The sequence below is a fragment of the Rhipicephalus microplus genome, chromosome 4, assembly GCF_043290135.1.
Source record: "Rhipicephalus microplus isolate Deutch F79 chromosome 4, USDA_Rmic, whole genome shotgun sequence".
Lineage (NCBI taxonomy): Eukaryota > Metazoa > Arthropoda > Arachnida > Ixodida > Ixodidae > Rhipicephalus > Rhipicephalus microplus.
In genome coordinates, this window is record NC_134703.1 from 55,975,486 (window position 1) to 55,994,731 (window position 19,246).

At 45.0% G+C, this 19,246-nt stretch overlaps 1 protein-coding gene across 1 annotated transcript; it reads left to right on the forward strand.

The window, feature by feature from the left end:
* The first annotated feature begins 9,337 nt into the window (after window positions 1-9,337).
* On the forward strand, window positions 9,338-16,199 carry LOC142814275 (uncharacterized). Its single transcript, XM_075892791.1, has 4 exons — window positions 9,338-9,495; window positions 12,213-12,472; window positions 13,003-13,114; window positions 15,760-16,199. The coding sequence occupies exons 2-3, from the start codon at window positions 12,232-12,234 to the stop codon at window positions 13,089-13,091; spliced, it is 330 nt and encodes a 109-aa protein (XP_075748906.1). The 5' UTR covers window positions 9,338-9,495; window positions 12,213-12,231; the 3' UTR covers window positions 13,092-13,114; window positions 15,760-16,199.
* The last annotated feature ends 3,047 nt before the right edge of the window (window positions 16,200-19,246 follow it).

A 19,246-nucleotide genomic window follows, 5' to 3' on the forward strand; every position in this document is an offset into this window, starting at 1 on the left:
AGTGAAACCACTGTCAGCACACAATGACAGCATTCATGCTATGAAGATCTTTTTTCTAGTAAAAACAAAAAGTCGTTACCGCGCCCCCCTCTCCGATGTTACTTAAGGCGAACCTCCCCCCCCCCCTTCCCCTAAAATTAGCGGCTGGATCTGCCCCTGAGCCATGAAGACTTTTGACGATAATATTGGCCGAGCACCAGTGATGTCGCATTCCAAGATCTGTTTAGTTTTAATTTTTACCTCTGGAAAGCTGAGGACCGAAGGCAGGCCAATGCAAGAAGAATGTCAGCACTTCATTTTCATTCTTGCATCCGCTGCAAAGCTTGATTTCTCTTGGACTCGAACTAGTTCGGAGAAGGGGGGGGGGGGGGGCTGTTGGTGAGGCATTGCCACGGCCACTGGATGAAAGAGCGCACGAGTGCGCTTTTTCATCCAGCGGCCGTGGCATTGCTCTCTTTAATGGGGAACCCTTCGCGCGCCTATAGTCCTTTGCAATAAGGTCCCTACACTTTGTACCGAAGTTGCAGAGGCCTTACTTTGCCCTCTGAGCCACAGTGTATTATAGTGGCTAGGGTACTCGGCTGCCGACCCGAAGGTCACGGGTTCGAACCCGGCCACATTTTGATGAAAGAGAAATGGCAGGGGCCCTGTGTGATGTTAAATAACCCCAGACGATCAAAGTTTCCGGATATTTCCACACGGCGTCTCTAGTAACCATATCGACGATATCGTGTCTTTCGGGACGTAAAATCTCATGTACTATTATTTACTTCACACTGCTCTTCTCGTGCCTTGTCTAATAAAACGTGCTGCTTCAATGAAATGAACTTCAACCAACTAGTCCTACTTAGCGTCTTGATTTGACAACCCCGAGTGCACCTGTGACCACATGTAACGGCCATGTTATGCACGATCGTGCGTCACCTATCATATAAAAACATCACGTCACTTCTGAATCACATGCAGTCCTGGCATGTTCTGAGATCTCCGCCAGCACGAAACGTCAGTGCCGTCCAAGCACCGCCAGCCAAGCGACTGCTCTGCCATGCAGTTCCCGATGGCGTCACCGCTGTGTGAACGACCGGCGCACCCGTATCACAGCAAGGAAGTCTTGACGGGAATGAATCACGCTGTCGCACGTCGATTCCTTGTGGTGAGGAATTACACTGTCTGATGAGGCGAGACAAAAGTGTTCTGTCGTCAAGCACGTGCGAATACACTCTGCTTTTGAAACAAAACGTTTTAGGTTTGCTGTGTCATCGCTGCACAATTGTATCGCGTTCTTCGAAATAGATATGTGGAGATTAACGTCCCAATACCACCATATAATTATGAGAGACGCCGTAGTGGAGGGCTCTGGAAATTTCTACTGTATTTTCGCCTCCATCGAAAATGCAGCCGCCGCAGCCGGGATTCGATCCCGTGACCTGCGGGTCATCAGCCGAGTACCTTAGCCACCAGAACACCGCGGTGGGGCGAGCTCTTCAATTATATGATGCTATTTTCTTTTTTTGTTTTATCACTTGTGGCGAACAGTCTCATTTCCATGAAAGGACACCGAAGAAAAATAAGCTATATGTCTATTGTTAGTAAATTACTCCCTCGCGATACCAAGATGGCTATGCTTGCAGCAAGAAGAGAGAGAAGGCGCGCTATAAGAAAATACGGGCGGTGACGCCACCTTGAAATTCCCGCACCCAACACTATGACGTCATACAATGAAACCTTGGTGATACGAATATCGCGGAGTCACGGAAAATATACGTGTCATCCAAAATTCCTATCACGAGAAAATATTAAAGATTAGCATGTTATAAAGAGCCCCAGAAACGTCACGAACACCTCTGAATGATTTCCAGTGAAGTTCAATGATTGATATATGGGGTTTAACGTCCCAAAACCACCATATGATTATGAGAGACGAACGGTAGTCGAGGGTTCCGGAAATTTCGACCACCTGGGGTTCTTTATTCCAGTGAAGTTTAGGCATCAATGATCATACATGCGCTCGAAAATATACGGCTCGTGCGCGTGTTTTTTGATGAACCAGGGCTGTGAGCTGTGACAGTTAATAGCCCCTTTCTAATCTTAATAGGCTTTTCTGCATGACATTAAATTACTGCGGCGAAAGTAACTTAGCAAGCGCTGATGACACTTCGCAGTAACAACGAACTGGTTTAGATTGATAACTTTAACTCTGAGAGCACTAATGGCTTTAACTTCACCATCATAGGTTTATTAAATGTGGGGAAAATTAGGGTCAAAAATGTCATTTTTTAAATGTAAAGGCATAATCTCCCCGTGTGATGCCACTGATTTCCAAGCGTATTTATCGTATTTTGGCCCCATTGGCATGACAAAATATCACGAAGCTTGGTGAGTCAAGTCTACGTCTCCCTAAAGGGACAATGTCCTTCATATTCATTGTTTAGAAAGTGACGTCACGGCGAAGGGCACGGAAACTTCAAGGTGGCGTCCCTCCACACCCCCCCCCCCCTGCATATTTTCTTTTCGTGCGTTTTTTCGCTTACTATATAGACGAGAGCACGCCTATCTGGCACCCAGGCGTCTTCGGCGGTATACTATCGCTCCCATAGACGCCATAGTTTGCTTTGAACTGCCAAGGCGTGCCTCACTAGCATGGGAAGCAGTGGTTGTTGGACTTTAAAATGTAAAAAAAAGCGCCTGTTCACGCTGCGTCATCTTATAATATAAGTCTTCTGGGTACCACTGCGCCGTCTTTGGATGCATCAAAAACAACCAGCGCAAGAGTAAGATATTACTCAGAACTGTCTGTGAAAATCCCAACACGATGCAACAACCGTGCCGGCGCGTTGGTTTCCGATTGCACAGATTTCCATCCGCAAAATAAAACGCCGAGCTCCGCCGCCAGTGGATATAATCACAAGTGGCAGGAAAAACTACAAGTCCAGCAAAAGTGTGTGAGTAAATACAATTATTGCGTTTACTCTAGTGCGACGCCAGCTCTTCCGCTTAACAGAAGCGATTTGCATGCAGTATGCCTGTATAGTATATGGGGCGCCAAATCATTGCCATACTCTTCCGCAGGCTGCATGCCAGTAATAGGTTAATTACGACTCACGCTTGGATGGAAGCACCACGCACTTATACAACTGTAACGGTGTACTATAGCGATGCAAGACGTGAACGGCGCGAAAAGCATAGCTTTCGACTCAGCCGAACTGCGGCGCGCCTTGACTCACTAGGCGAATCTGTGCTTTCGATTGGCGCCACCGTGTTTTTAAATCTTACTCTGGTTGGCACTTTCGCACCGCGCGTGTGTTCCCAGTGCCCGGCATGAGTGGCAAATGATAAAAACATGCAGTGGGTGAGCGCAAGTTGAAGCGAAATTCTAGAGCTACGTTGACGCCAACTTACAGCACCAATTCTGCCTTGCCACAGCCAAGGCATGCCACAGGGCAATTGAGTCGAAAACAACACTGTTCGCGTTTCTTTCAATCGCAATAGTACGTACCCGATGAAGTTGCTTCCGTAGTCTGCGATGCACGTGCTGTAGACTTTCAGGACTGTCGATGGAGGTCTCCTGGACGTTTCGCACGAAATAAGCACAAAATTCAAGGAGGGGAAGAGCGCGTAACATCCTTAAAGCCGGACTCGGGTTGGTCAGTTTCGCGTTTGATTTGCGGAGCGTCTGCTCGCGTGGCAGTGCCTAGGTGTTGCTTCGCCGTGCTTGCAACAGATGGCGCGACGCGCTTTTCAATATGGCAGCACGCTCTGAGCTCGCTGTGTTCTGGTGTATATGCGTCTTCTCGCAGCAAGCGTGGTGTTTTCATTTTTGGTCTCGTGAAAGATTACTTACTCATACGAATGAACGCTTTGCCCGTGCCGTATATAGTTAAAGGAGATGATTTTTTTTTCGAACCGCTGTCATTTGTTATTTTCGCATCGCGATGATGGGCTTCGGCCGTCACGATCGAAGGGCTGGAAGCTGTGCCCGTCCCCAACAACCACCCATGTTGACGTTGTAAGGTCTATCTCGTGCGGGCATCGTCATCCACCTTTCACAGGATGCCTCATGCGCGAGGACATGGCTTACATCAACGTCTAAACAAGCACGAATCCAGCGCTACGACACCACCACCCGTTTACCATGCATCACCATATCATACGGTCTTCAAGATTTTCGCGCACAATCTCGGAGGCTGTAACGAGTGACGGGCTTGCCCACGCTAAAAAAAGAGAAAAAAAAATTGAGCAAAATCGGCGTTTTTTTATCGCACAACAATAATCGTCATTTGGCTTGCCTGAGCTTCCTTTCTTAAACTTTTCCTGCGCTGGACACTTTACTATCAGAAATGCTGTGTAACATTGATAAAGCGCATGTAATTCGTGACCTGATACTACTGGGCTCGCAGCGTTAATGCAAGGAAAGGAACGCAAAATAGATGACGATTATTTTTGTGGGACAAAAGACGTCCTTTTAACCCACTCTTCTCTTGAAATTCGTACCTGCGTGGTATTGTACGTTCGTATTAAACATCGCGAGGTGAAAATAAGTTTGCAACATTGATACTTCATTGCATAGCAAGTCAATGGGCCTTGGTCGGGATCAAAGAAAAATTCGTATCACCCGAGACTCGTACGAGTCATGAAGGGCGTACGAGAGGAAGGGGGAGTTTGAGCCTATACCCCGATCTCCCTGGATACGACAGGGCAGTGGCACGTGTCACGCAGGAATTTTTGTTTTTCCCGGAAAGTGGACAAACCCCATATCTGATGCGCTCAAGTGTGCTGTACTATTTTACAAAAGGACATTGTGCATATACTCGCGTTCCCGGCTTGTATAAGACCAGGAGTGCTCCGACTGCGAGCCATTGAGCCCGGTGTAGGGGCGTCAGCCCCTAACCATGCTAGAGTTTTCAATTTTGCATTACGCGGACACATAAACGTACACGCACGAAGAAATGACACCGGCCCGGTAAGTTCGTGTCCTCTTTCCTTTGCGCCTCCAAATTTTATCACACGAACATAAAGGCTGGTTGAACGCTAAAAAAAGAAAGAAAAACAGCGACACTAGCTGCGGGTATGCGTTTCTGACGCTGGGAGAGTGCAATAAGAACCCTCGGAATCCTCACAATAAGGACCCTCAGGAATGTGGCCAGAGTTTAAGTACAGGTGTAGGTTGTGTACGGGTCGCCTCGATCGCAACCTCCTATGAAGTTACGCAAAAGATCTGCAGCAGCAGATGTTTGTCTTGCAACGCAGCTTTGCAAATAATCTCTGAAGAGATATCGGTACATTATATATGATAGTGGCGGTGGGCGTAGCGGTGTGCAGGGTAATCCTTCAGGGTGGGGTGGCGAAGAATCGTCGCACCCCCCCCCCCCTCTCTATATTTCAATGTATGACTTTGTGCCCCCTTTTCAGGAGGCTATAGGGGGACAGTCGTCCCCTGACTCCCCTACGCGCACGCCCATGACGGTGGGCCTTGATCCCAGCGCTTATGATTGAGTCGTTCGGGTTAGCGGTTTTCGTGCAGGAAACGCAACTGCGCTGCCACAAGGGCGGCGACAGATTTACTTCTGCATCACCGTGACCTGTCGACCTGAATACCCTTCCTGACAGCCCGTTGCTCATCCTGTGCAGTGTGTAGGCTGCCAAGACTTGCAAACAAATGCGTCTAAAGGCCCACTAAAGTGACACAACCGTGGATAGATTCTGGCTTATAAATTATTTTTCGAAAACACCCCTGTCGTTCATTTAACCACTATGGATTTATTGATACAAAAGGAAATGAAGGCCAAAGTCTTATTTCTTTAATTTCGTGACGAAATCTCTGAACGTGAATGTCATCGTGACGTCACGCATTTCAAGGTGTTTTTATCTCGTCCTGGTCACGTTGAATCAATTCTCAAGGGGCAATTTACTTCGGTTCCAATGATTGAGTAAAACGTCGAAACCAGCAGACACTGTCGGAATCTGTCACGTGACAGCGAGTTCAAAGTGGCGTCGGCATCTGCACTTTCGTTCAGCGCCATTTTCCGACTACGAAGGGCGTCTTCTCGCAGCAAGATTTGTACGTTTGGGTTCGTGGCTTATTTGCGCTACCAGAAACTAGATGAAGTGGCCGCAAACAACGGCGCACACTGCAAACCAGTTCGCACCCTTAAGGGTGATTTTCATGGCTATATTAACACCCTACTATATAAGTATTTTGTGAAATCAAAACGTTCATGTCATGAGTGTTTCGGTGTTTCAAAACATGGATGTATTGACATGGGTGTATTGGTTAGTCAAAACACCATTATTGTAGGGTGTTAGTTAAAGACACGCAAATCACCCTTAAGGGTTAAAACTGGTTGGCAATGCCCACAGGGTGATGCATGCAGTAAAAACTACAAGTGCCACCTTCTTGCTCACGTTCGGGTGGACAGAGTCGAACGCATCAGTGGTCATTGTTTATGTTCACCATTTCTCTCATAGGGTCAAGGAAATTGCTGCTAAACACGATTTAGATGTTTTCTCAGCATTTCAAAAGTTGGGGGGACTTTGCCGAAGGGTTAACGCATCTAAAAGTGAAGAGAAGCGCAACGATTGCCGCGCAAGCATAGGCATGGGTTTATGGATTGCACAGATGGTGTTGCGCACTGCGTTCCACTGTCTTCTGCATTCCACCACAACTATGAATGTTCATGGTTAACTCATCCTGGTAACGTGGCCATGCCCTGCGCTGCGAGTGAATGCAAGCCAACTTTCACGGGCACAAAAGCGCGCATCTGATCAAACGGAAAGAGAAATTACTCAGTATACTTTTATCCGCAAAAGTGAAAGATGCGTTAGCTCAACAACGATCACTATAGTAACTGATGTATAACATTGATGAGAACTAATAGGAAAGCATAGTTGATATTATTGTGAAGAAAGAAAAGCGGACGTAAAGATAACTTACTACTCGCAGTGTCTTGCGACCTTCAAATTACGCGTTCGATGCTCTACACCACTGAGCTGCGGCGGCGGTGGTCGCCAGAGAAGCTTGCGTGGGGGCTATAGTTGGAACATATTGAGAGACAGCGCTGCAAAGTTGAGGTCAGAATAATAAAAAAAAAAACCTGGATTACAGACAAAGCGCATCTAACAAACAAGTTTATTGAAACAAAAGAGCAAAAAAAAAAAAGAAGGGGAGGGGTGACATAAAAAGAAGAGGTCACTGAAAACCACGCATGATCCTACAACGGTTCTATCAGTACATTTATCGAGTTCTATATTTTCGTTTTCTCTGCTTCGTACCTGTATCAAGGATAGCAATACTGTTTAGCGAGGCAATTGTAAATTTAATCGGAACACTAGTGCTATCTTTCGTACAGGTACACGAAGAAGAGAAAGCTAAAATATTGAATTCCATAAATGCACTCTTTAGATAGAACCCTTGCAGGATCATGCGCGGTTTGCCTTCAGTGACCTCTCCTTTGTATGTCACCCCCCCCCCCCCCCCCTCCTTTAGGCTCTTTCATCTCAATAAATTCAGTAGCTAAATACGCGTTCTCTGTGTAGCCAAGTTTTTCATTTCTTCAACTTTGCAGCGCTACCTTTACTTCCGTTAGCCAGCGCCATCAATAGCTATTATGGCGTGTGTGAAACATTCTATCTTTTTTTTTTCCTGTTCACGTCATGCAGCACGTGATCTTAGATGAAGTGACCACAGAAAAAGACACACAAAGGGTGAGTAACACAATGTACGGTTTGGCAGCTGACCAATAATCCCTCGCACACTAGCTCAAGGCATCAAGTCTGCCAGAACGAGATTCTTGCTATGAATGAAAGAAGAGTAAATTTAAGGGGTAGATCGTTTTCATGTATAACATGTGCTTTCTGTTTTCCGCTTTATTTTTAGTTCTCGCTTTTATTTTCTCGCGTCATACATATATAATATATGCGAGTGGCACAAAAATAAAACAGTTGTTGCGCATCAGCTTGTGTGTGTATTTTTCATTTAGTTCCCGGCAGCATTCGTACCAACTAACTACCATAGCTGCTTTACTTGCGTTTGGAGTTGAGTACTAATACGAGAAATTTTTTTGCTAGGAGGGATAGGAGGAGGGATAAACAACAAGAAGGAAGGTAGGGAGGTTAACCAGGCACATGCCCGGTTTGCAACCCTACGCTGGGGGAATGGGAAGGGGGCATAAAGATAAGAGAGAGAGGAAAGAGAAGAGAAAGAGAGGGAGAAAAAAAAAGGAGGATTGTCAATCAATCGGCTGGTGCGTATGCAGCGGTGGCACTACACAAAAGTTAAAGGTGGTCACGTAGGCCTGTAGTCCTCAAAAAGCACAAGACAGCTTTGACTGCCTTTTGAGCCGACGAAAGGCGATGACGGTGTTCCAGTAGCATCTGCACAGAGAGTGGCCGATCGTCCAATTCTCGCAATGCGTCCGAAAGCTTCTGTCTTTCAGAGGCAAATCGAGGGCAATGGCATATCAGATGGCCGATGTCTAGATTTACGTTCAAGCAAGCAAGGAAGCAATCAAGCAAGCAAGCAAGAAAGAAAGAAAAAAAAGAAAGAAAGAAAAAAGAAAGAAAGAGAGAAAGAAAGAAAGAAAGAAAGAAAGAAAGAAAGAAAGAAAGAAAGAAAGAAAGAAAGAAAGAAAGAAAGAAAGAAAGAAAGAAAGAAAGAAAGAAAGAAAGAAAGCTTAGGAACCGGCTTCATTGTGTGCCGATCGAGTCGATCGACGCCTTACCATCCCGCACGAAGATACTTGAAGTTTGAAGTTTATTTATTTTGCTTGCATTACAGAAACTTTACGCTGATAGCCGAAGAGCACTCGCTGTCAGGATGAAATGCCATTCAAACGCTACGCCAAATCAATTCAACGTTGCTGCACGACACTGATCAATTTCCTTTATTTTCCTCTTTCACAACGCTATTAAGGACATGACCTAGTCCTTGCACGGCCGAAAACACGCACAGCTGCAGGAAACAATGGGGAATCCCATTTCGAAATGAAAAGCGGCGTTAATATGAGCACATGGCGCGCGTTACACTCATGGTGAAAGCGGTGTTTTTGCTCCCACAACACTGTCGTGGTTGTATATACTGCCGAGGAACTCGTCACGGCTGCGTGGTTGGCACACTCATTGCTGCCGGACTTTGGACGTGCGCGCTTACAGCCGCATTCGTGTTTGCCCTCCCTTTTCGAGGAAAGTAAACACAAGATGTCAAACAACGACAGGAGCCTTGTCTCGGAGGAAACGGGCCTGAGTGAGAGCGAGGAAGTGCGTGCTGACGCATTCATCGACGTTCCAAGCGAACCCGAGACTTTGTCCTTGGGGCGCGACGCTCTCTCGCGTGGGAGAGTCACTGCGACAGCTAGAGATTCAATGAAGCGTGCTGGCTCATCTTTGTATACGAACCGGCGTATAAAGGGACGCGCATCCGACCAGCGTTCGAGATTCGATCTGAGCGTGTGCTATTGTTGTCGCGATACGCGGGCAGGCAGACGCCACTCCCTGCATCAGGTGAGTTGCCTTGCTCTTTTGTACGTATATTTGGTAGCACGACGTGCACTCCACGGACCGCATGTCACCTGAATACGCATTGCATCATCGAAATTAACGAGCGCCATATTTATTTACGCTTTTTTTTGTCGTTTCACACGCGTTGCAGAAATGCGGAAGAAAAAAAATTAAAAGCGACGCTACTTATAGATAAAAAAAAAAAAAAACTCATGTCGGTCGCATGTTCCGCCACTCAGATACATTAAACAATAATCTTTAAAAAATAAAACGTACAGTCCGTAGCAGATATAAGGCATGTCAGAAAGGACATTTGAAGAAGCGACACGCAGCGCTGCCCCTTCAAAATTTCCGTATCAAATCACCATGACGTCAGACTACGGTGACGTTTTGGTCGATACTGCTGTTAAAAGGAAAATTGTATGACATCGGAAAGTAAACGAAAACGAAGGTAACGGCCATGTAGTTATACGGGAACTCTATTAACAAAAATGTACGAAGAAAAATTTTCAAAATTACTTATTGCCATTATGATGCCAATAAAGAAAGAGGAGATAGGGAGAAAGAAACAATTGATTGATTGATTTGTGGGGTTTAACGTCCCAAAACCACCATATGATTATGAGAGACGCCGTAGTGGAGGGCTCCGGAAATTTCGACCACCTGGGGTTCTTTAACGTGCACCCAAATCTGAGCACACGGGCCTACAACATTTCCGCCTCCATCGGAAATGCAGCCGCCGCAGCCGGGATAGAAAGAAACGTATAGCGATATTAGTTTTCGACAACACCATAGAATAAAATCTAAAACTGCATTGGTTTTCGCAAACAAACAAAGATGTATAATGTACACTTGCTTATAGATTGTGAAGGGGAATTTTCAGAGCAGCCAGCAAAAAGTTAGGGCTGATCCTCGGCCTGTTCTCCATCCTAGTCCAATTAATCTTTGAGATGCGCAGGCTGCACGAACTGCACTGCCGCAGAATTTCGTAAGAATATACGCAATTCCCATGAAATTGCGCGAAACTTAAAAAAAAAAAAGAAATGATTCATCGGGTACAATAACTACACTAACGCAGTAGATTTAAACGTCGCGCGAGCTGGAAGAGACACCAAAATGAATGTTTAATACAAGTGTATACGCGTTAGCGACAATACGCTATTTGCTTATCGTTGTCGTGAAACATCTGCTCGTTTTCACGCGTGGATTCTCTTCACTTGCTACGAGGCTCAGGACAATTAGACGGAGTCACCTGGCTAGGACATTTAATGATGAGGGCATGATTTAATGATGAAGTACCCGAAAAGAACTGCTAATGTTGGGAACTTTTGAAGAACCCCCATGTTCAATATGCTCATGTTCTAAAAGATGTGGTTCTCCCCCTCTCCTTTGTTCTTGTATCAGACGCCTCTGTTCTGCGTTAAAAACACAGGTGATGCGACGAACGTGCAGAATAAATTGAAATTCTGCGTATTTTCAAAACGCAATGTGTATACACGTGACATATCATTGCTCGTTTCACGTTGCGCAGTTCACAGAAGCAAAATATTTGACGCCTACTTGTCATCGTTGGCTCTCTCTCTCACACACACACACAAACACACACGCGCACGCACGTTTGTACATGTGTCTGTGTACACTTCGTATTACAGTGTTGCAGTAAAACAATGCCGTGCTTGCATTTCAGCGCACTGTTGGCTGATATTTAGGGAATGGTTACGCGTTATTAAAGTCGGAAGAAAGCCGAAGTTGTCAGATAACCACACAATTTGTCCATTGATTAACAGAAAGTCACTCTGCTGCATTTAGGGGCGTAGGCAGATTTTTTTTTTTTTGGGGGGGGGGGGGGAGGGTGCGGGGAAGTCACTGCTTTGATTTGAAGTGGGGCTTTGATTGATTGATATGTGGGGTTTAACGTCCCAAAACCACTATATGATTATGAGAGACGCCGTAGTGGAGGGCTCCGGAAATTTAGACCACCTGGGGTTCTTTAACGTGCACCCAAATCTGAGCACACGGGCCTACAACATTTCCGCCTCCATCGGAAATGCAGCCGCCGCAGCCGGGATCTTTGAAGTGGGGCTCCGGCGGGCGGATCTGGTGGAGTGTCATATTGTGTTACGTCTGCTATGGCGCGAAAAACGTTCGGAGGGTGGGGGCGCGGCCCGGTCTGTCACCTTCTTGCTACACCACTGGCTGCAATTAACGCGACGTGAATGGTACATTGAATATTGATTGCGTACATACATACATACTTACGTACAAACAATGGCCCGTACAAACTTTCTTCAAGGGGGGGGGGGGATAGGGCAGTCGCTGAAAAACGCCTATCTTAATTACTTTCGATAAAACCCACCCCTTCATCTAAATTCCGTGGGCGGGCATTTGGGCGCCTTGTCTAGCTATGGGCCTGATACAGACATGCATGCGTTCACACTAAGGCATCTTCATTGAAGGATAGCCCCCCCGTAAATAGAACACCCCCTATACTTAGAGACGTTCCAGCAACCCATTTGTTTACGGAGCGTATGTGCACAAACATGTGTACGTTCGATTTCACGGTGCGCACATAAATTAGACGTATAAATATACGTTCTCTTGGTGCGACCGAGACAAAGTGGGCAAACGTGCGTGATATGTACACCCATGGTTTCTACAAAAACTAAGTAACCTTCTAAAGTAGTCATGATGAACGTAAAGGGGCTGTTACATCTGCGCAGGCTCAGTGAATCGTCGACCATGGTCTCCAACGGGAAGGGAAAGTCCTGTGCTCTGCTTTTGCTGCTGACACTGCTGTCTGCGGTGCTCGTCGCCGATGTTCGTGCCCGGAGTGCGCTCCAGCGTCAGGACCAGCCGGGCGGAGGCTTGATCGACACTCGTTTCTGGCAGGGGATTCTCAACAAAACGCTGGACGGCAACGTGGAGCAGGCCTTCAACATGGTGATCGGCCGCATGTCCGACGACATCTCCGGCGCCATGAGTAAGCCATTCGCGAATCCACGGAAAGGTCGTTTAACCATCGCACAGTAACTTATAGTGCCAACTCATGCGCACATTTTAAAAGACGAAATCGATATTAGTATGACTTGTGATTGGTCCCATTGTCACACACAATGCCAACTTAAGCGCTGTGGCGTTTCCAACGGAGAGCGGGAGCACCTACCTTTCTGCACTGTGGTACGGTCGAAAGTACAAAGGCTGACGCACACTGGCTGTGCTGCCTCGGCAGCGCATTTCCAGCGGACAGCCCAAACGGGATTATGGCGGCATCCAGAGAGCCGTCATTGAAAAAAGTTTAGCTCATCCTCTCACTCTCTTCACTGTCACTGTCATCCAAGCTCCGCTGCACTGAGCATTCATTATATTTCGTCCTCACGGTGCCAATCCTTCGCAAGATTTTGCCGATAAGCAATACAGCACTGCAGAACCTCTTGATAACGCGACATCAACAATGGGCATTGTGACATACGCGCATTCACATGGGCACGTCATTGCGGTTGGTGTTCGCAGATCGCTTCACCGGCTTCCTCGACACCATCAGGCGGAATGTCACATCGGTGATACAAGATGGCATGAGGACAAGGAACACAGCAACATGAGCTGTTGTGTCGCAACGATCAAGGTACGTATATACGGAGACTATAACTCTAGGGATTCTGAGACGTCGGCAAGCTCACATTGATGCACAGAATAATTATGCGTGTGTACGTATACACAGTTAGTCTATTTAACGAAATAATAGCAAGGCTTGAATTATTTTGTTAATTCGAGCAGTTCGTAAAATTGAGAAAGTCATTCTTTCCAGTCCTTCAAAATCTACAATTGTAACGTGTAGCGACACCCGAAAGCTAACGCTGCATCTTATTTTCCGCTAACCCACGCCTCAACGAAAAAAGGTACGCGTGGCGGCTCTACATGTTCCCACGACACCGTGTGCGTGCTTTTCAGACCAGGTAGCCGATAAGGCGGAAAGTACTAAGGCAGTGATTGCGTAAGTAATGAACTCGCGAGGAGACGAACCATATCATGCATAAAGCACCAAAACCAAAGAGAGCCCAGTAGTGTTCCGTTGAAGGCATACAGAAAGACAATAAATCACAGCACCTCTAGCCCCAATGCAATACGTTTGAACGCTACTGACTGCTGGGACCATTGTTTCGCGCATAGGCGCGGTGTGTGGCCTCGCCAGAATAATACCTGCAGGGCCACGACTAGTGCGGCTAGTTGTTTCAACGCACGTGATATAGATTCGCAGTGCAAGCTCGAAGGAAAACCCGTCTATGTAGCATGTAGTAGTAGTAGTATAGTAGTAGTAGTAGAATAGTAGGTAGCCACCTCTCGTTTAGTTCTTAGAATGTCCACTGAATGGCGGTACTTGTATATGATGAATATATGATGGAAAGATGTGAGATGGCGGTACTTGAAGTGTTCACTAGATGCACGGACGCATGGACGGATAGACAGACGGACGGTCGCACGGAGGGACGGAAGCAAGAACGAACAGACGGACGCTTCGCCCCATTCATCATGATTCACTCCGTGGATATGCTGCGATTTTCTTAGATGCAAAAGCACCTTATGCTCGGGGCAGTGTCCGTTTTGCGGCGTCTGCACCCATACTGCGCATGCACGAACTCTCCCCTCTCCTCGCGTGAGCACGAGGAGGTGGCGTGGAAGAGGCGTGAACGCTTCTTCCTCCGCTTTTCTTCTCTCCCGTTTCTTTCTTTCCGCCACAGCTGTGCGCCAGTATATAATGCGGCGCTCGCTCGCTCCTTTTGCCCTCTCCTTCGCAACGACGCTATGTACACTCGCGAAGCTGAACGTAAACGGCAACGCCGGCAAGCGAATATCGAAGCTGCGAAAACGCGCGTTCACCTTGATTCCGTCATTCTCCCTCTGTGAAACGGTGTGCGAAATGCCATGAACAGCGTCAACGTCGTCGCTAATTGCAAGCGGCAGCGCCACTGCCGTGTAGTAGAGAAAGGCTCGGCAAGCGGTAATTAAAATGCCTCGATAACCACCGTTTAAAAAGTCACATAAGAGAAACGCAAACTCAATGCGATTCCTCCCCCCGAGATGATTTCACATTCCACCACGATTGCCCGTAGGGGAGATGATGTGCAATTTTTACTAACCTGTTCCAAGAAAAAGCTTCGTTAAGTCGGATTTGGTGCAAAGTTAAATTCGGTAATTCGGGACGACGACAACACAAACCCCTATGGGCATCTGAAGTCGGAAACTTTGTAAGATCGGGTTAACTGTACGAGCCGTAAATAATTACTAAAAGTGAATGTTTGAATCTTCTCCAAGCTTGCTCTACATTTCATTCTTGCATTCATCCACAGCAGTGGCTTTTCCCACTGGTCCCAAATGACAAAAACAGACTGTGTACATAAATATGAACGTGGAATTCACATTCTATTTTGCATACTGCTAATTATGGTGCTAAATTGATTAATTTTGAACCACAACCTCCTGATTTGGACTAAGTTGGGCTTAAGTTACCATACGATAACAAAACTTCCATACCTTGAGCTTATTGCCCTTTTTTGTGTCCCTTTAAGTTTAAAAATTGTATGTTTCAAGATGTATGGCAAAACCTCATGCGAAATTGCGAAAAGCTACCTTGATTTGAAGTTTTTTGCATCTAATAATACAGTAACTACAAAACGTTCGGGGCAATAAAGATATACGAAGGTCTAAACATAAAAGTTGAGCACAAAAAATACGACGAGGCACACAAAACAAGTAGAGAGGATGGACAATTCTATCCTGTCTACTTGTTTTTTTGCACTCGCATTTTATGTTTAAACATGCACCAACTCGTCCCACAACGTATTTTATTATGATATACAAAGGAACTGGCTGTAAAGTTACAGAAGGTGTGCTACCTATGATGAGCCCTCATCATGCATGTGTACCCTAAAATTCCGAAACTTCCTCTCTGCCAGCCCTTGCGGGAATCTGATGAACTATGCCAGTTACACAATAAATAATTATTTAGATTTGTGATGCTATGATCTTTACTAGCAGCATGGCACCTCGTGAATTGTTTTTGTGAACTGAAGCATATTGTTGGTCTAGTTTCCTTGGCCCGCTGAAAAACACATGCATGCAAAACAAAAAACGAGAAGCTACATTTTTTGAAAGCATGCGACACTCAGTAGCACATAAAAAGTACTACTTGTATTATTTCATCAAATGTATGTATCAAATGTAGCCTGCTGTCAACCTTTTGGCTAACTTGTGTTTGCTTTTATCTTACAGAGGCAAAACCACATTCTCCACAATTGCCAAGGCAAACCATCGACACCATGTTGCCATTATCAACCTTACCTGGAGTGCAAAAAAGGACATCCTCGATTAGCTCAGCATACTTAATTTGAATGGATTGCGTAACACCTATTTCTGTGTAGATATGCATGTTTAATTCAAACATAGCCGAAGTATTTTGACAGACAGACATGGATGGTGTCACTACGCTCAGTTAAAGAGTGGATACACAGAGCGGGGTATAGCACACTACATCCAGTTGAGGAAGTGCTGAAGTAGCTTCGAACAGTAGCTTTCCAAGCATATGTTTAGTTGGAAGCAGCAGACACATGAAGAGCCCCGAACTTACGGGATGGCTACTTGTTTTAGGCATGCTCACATGTATGCATAAGTGTAGTATTATTAAATAAAACCATTTAGAAGTGCACATACAACTGTATGGATGGAAGGTAGTCTTTCCTCTCCAGCAGGTTCGAAGGTTGCCCTCCTCCCTTGCTCTCCTTTCTGTATGTACCAGTGCACCGAGCCACAGTACAACACCCAGCCTTAATCCTAGCTTGCACACTACCAACTGAGCGAATGGGAAAAAGCGAGGTTAAAAGGTCTCATTTTCACCAACACCTGCACTCGCAGTCAGCAATTCAGCATATGAGTAGCACTCCGTTGGCCAGATACATAGACAATGTATGCAGGTGAATATCAGTCGCAAAAATAGTAATATGCAGATGGGGATCAACTAGGCAACACCCAGCATTGTGGCACGAATGAAAATGAGCACATCATCATAAACAGTTCATGTAGAATCTTTATTTGCCAGCCACACAATACACCGACTGAGCTACAACTGTGTAAATTGGAGCTGCGACCACAACAGTTGGATGAAGGTGACTACATTGATCTACCAGCTGTCAACACAAAGAGGTGCATATACATGTTATCCATAAAAAAAAGTTATGTACAGAATATGAACATGGGACTCCAAAGTTAAAAAGAACATTGTCTGGGCTACATTGACCTACACACAAGCTCCGCATTGGGCAGAGCAAAGCAACCTGGCTATATCACACAGCTGCTTGTCTGACGCTTGTCACGAGAGAACAACAAGCACCAAGTAAGTAGTAGACATGCACAAGATTTCACGTGCCACGGATATTTCCTGTTGCTTAGGCACAGCCCAGTTATGTTCAGCGCTTGCAACAGGAAGCTAGGAGCTCATTTTCAGTAGCAGCACAGAAGAAATGCATTATTCACACGGATCTGTTAGACAGTCATCTTGTGGCACCTCTAATATTATTATGGTATACAAGGCGACCAGGTATGTATATAGGGGTGACTAGACGATTAGCTTCGAAAAACGGTGCACTCGCCCTATTGCGAATCGGAAAACGCGAACTAGAAAAGAAAAAGAAAACACCTCTCTCTGGGCCACTTCCAGTTGCTTCTGTTAGTTAGAGAAACATGGGCATTACATGCCAAAGAGTGTCTAATTGTGAGAAAAAAAGAAACACTCAGAGAAATGTACAAAGCCTCATAATCAAATGGCCGACTTCTAAATAAAGCTGAGAGGTCAATTATTTAAATAGAGAATACATTTGCTATGCAGATTAAGGCTCTCGGGTTTCCATGAACAATAAAAAGTTGCAAAGTTGTGCTTATTGCTGCCCTGGTGCCACAGAAAGCACTTTGTATAAAAATTAAATTCCAAAGGATTCCAAAGTTTTACTCAATGCTGGTAGATGTTAAAGAAAAACAACAAATTTACAATAAAAACACATCTTTCTACACAGTAAGAGACGAGTAGCGGGCTGCACCTTTGCTAAAACACTCCACAGAACTGTTATGTTTGATCGATATACATGACGGGTATAGCACAAAGAGCCAATGGCAGATACAGACCAATTCCAAGGTCTACAACCTGTGGTGCAGACCAAAGTAGAGTACCTCTTTAGATTCAGAAAATATCCTCTAGTTAGCAAACTGACTTTCTGATGTTTATTACTAGTACAACACATTGCGTACCATGACACTAAAATTAAAGAAACAGTAAAAAGAATAAGCTAAGCAGTACAGACAAATGACTAATCATAGGGAACTCCAGAATTTTTTGGCAGCAAAATAAATTGTAAATAATAAAATTTAAAGCCACACTTCTTTCCTTAAGTTCCTGCCAAAGCAGTTACCCTGACAAAATGATTGCAACATCATGGTCATATGGAGGCATATTTTCCCTTGCAAGCCCTCTTGATGAAAATGTTCACTTGAGAACCCTCTCAAACATAATTTATTGTTGTATGATTGATCACTAACAGGATACAGCCGGATACTCTCGAAGTCTATGGTATCACAAGGAGCCAAATGTAATTTTGTACCCATTCCAAGGGTGAAGAAAAATTTTGGCTGTATACAATTTGTCAAGGCTCATGCTTATGTCATTTGCAACAGAAATGTAGACCACTTATGAGCAGTCAAGTGTTCCGTATCTTTTAAGAATGAGTGTGAGCATGGGAATTCCAACATGGCACTGCCATTCCTCTTTCACACGCATTCCCAAGATGTTCTCCAAGATTATGACCCAATTCCAAGTAGTGTCCCTTTTACACTAAATCTTCATACTGTGCACTATTATCTGTTATACAGGGGCATTAATATTTACACTGTTGTTCAGAGACTGCTATGATATAACCCAACACCTGTAAGTAAACATGATATGCAAAACAAAGAATTACTGTCTCTTCATAAAGTTCCATTCCGATAAAGAAACTATGAGCCCCTCCACAGCACGCAAGCTCATATTATTACAAGCTTGCTTTATTCAACAATAAGTTTAAGCTATCACACTGTACATACCCGAGATCATCAGGAACTGAATGTTCAGAAGAATTTCAAGCAAACTTGGTACTTGTAATCTAAACTCATGCAGTCTAAAAACGAGGAAATATCAACTTCGCCATTATTATAAATAATAAGCCATGCATAAAAAAAATAAAGCTATGCACATACACTTACAACGAAACAGTTGATAAGGCCCCTAGACCAACAATACAAAATGCCGGTACTTTCTGAAACAATTGCCTAAAAGCCTATAAAAAAAAGAGGTCAGCATTTTATTTTACTGTTCCAACTAGGTGGGCCTACCACAATTAGCTGCAATTGATAATAAAATGTGCTACAAAACAAGAGGTAAATTAGCCAAAACAAATAAATACAGCTTGCTGGTTTTTGATTTGATGCATGCACATGGCGAGAGTAGGGCCAGTTAGTCTCATGTTGACATTTGCCTTACTATAACACCATCAATAAGTTCAGCTTTCAAACACTGGCTTTATAATGATCCAAGCAAAAGTGAAACGCTAGCACATTGCTCGCAAGATTGACTGATGGTAACGTTAAACACTGAACCTCTGCTCTGTACATCAAGCCACCTGTACACAATTGCATGAGTAGCAGGGCAAAGATGCAAGATGCTTTATAGCTTGAAAGA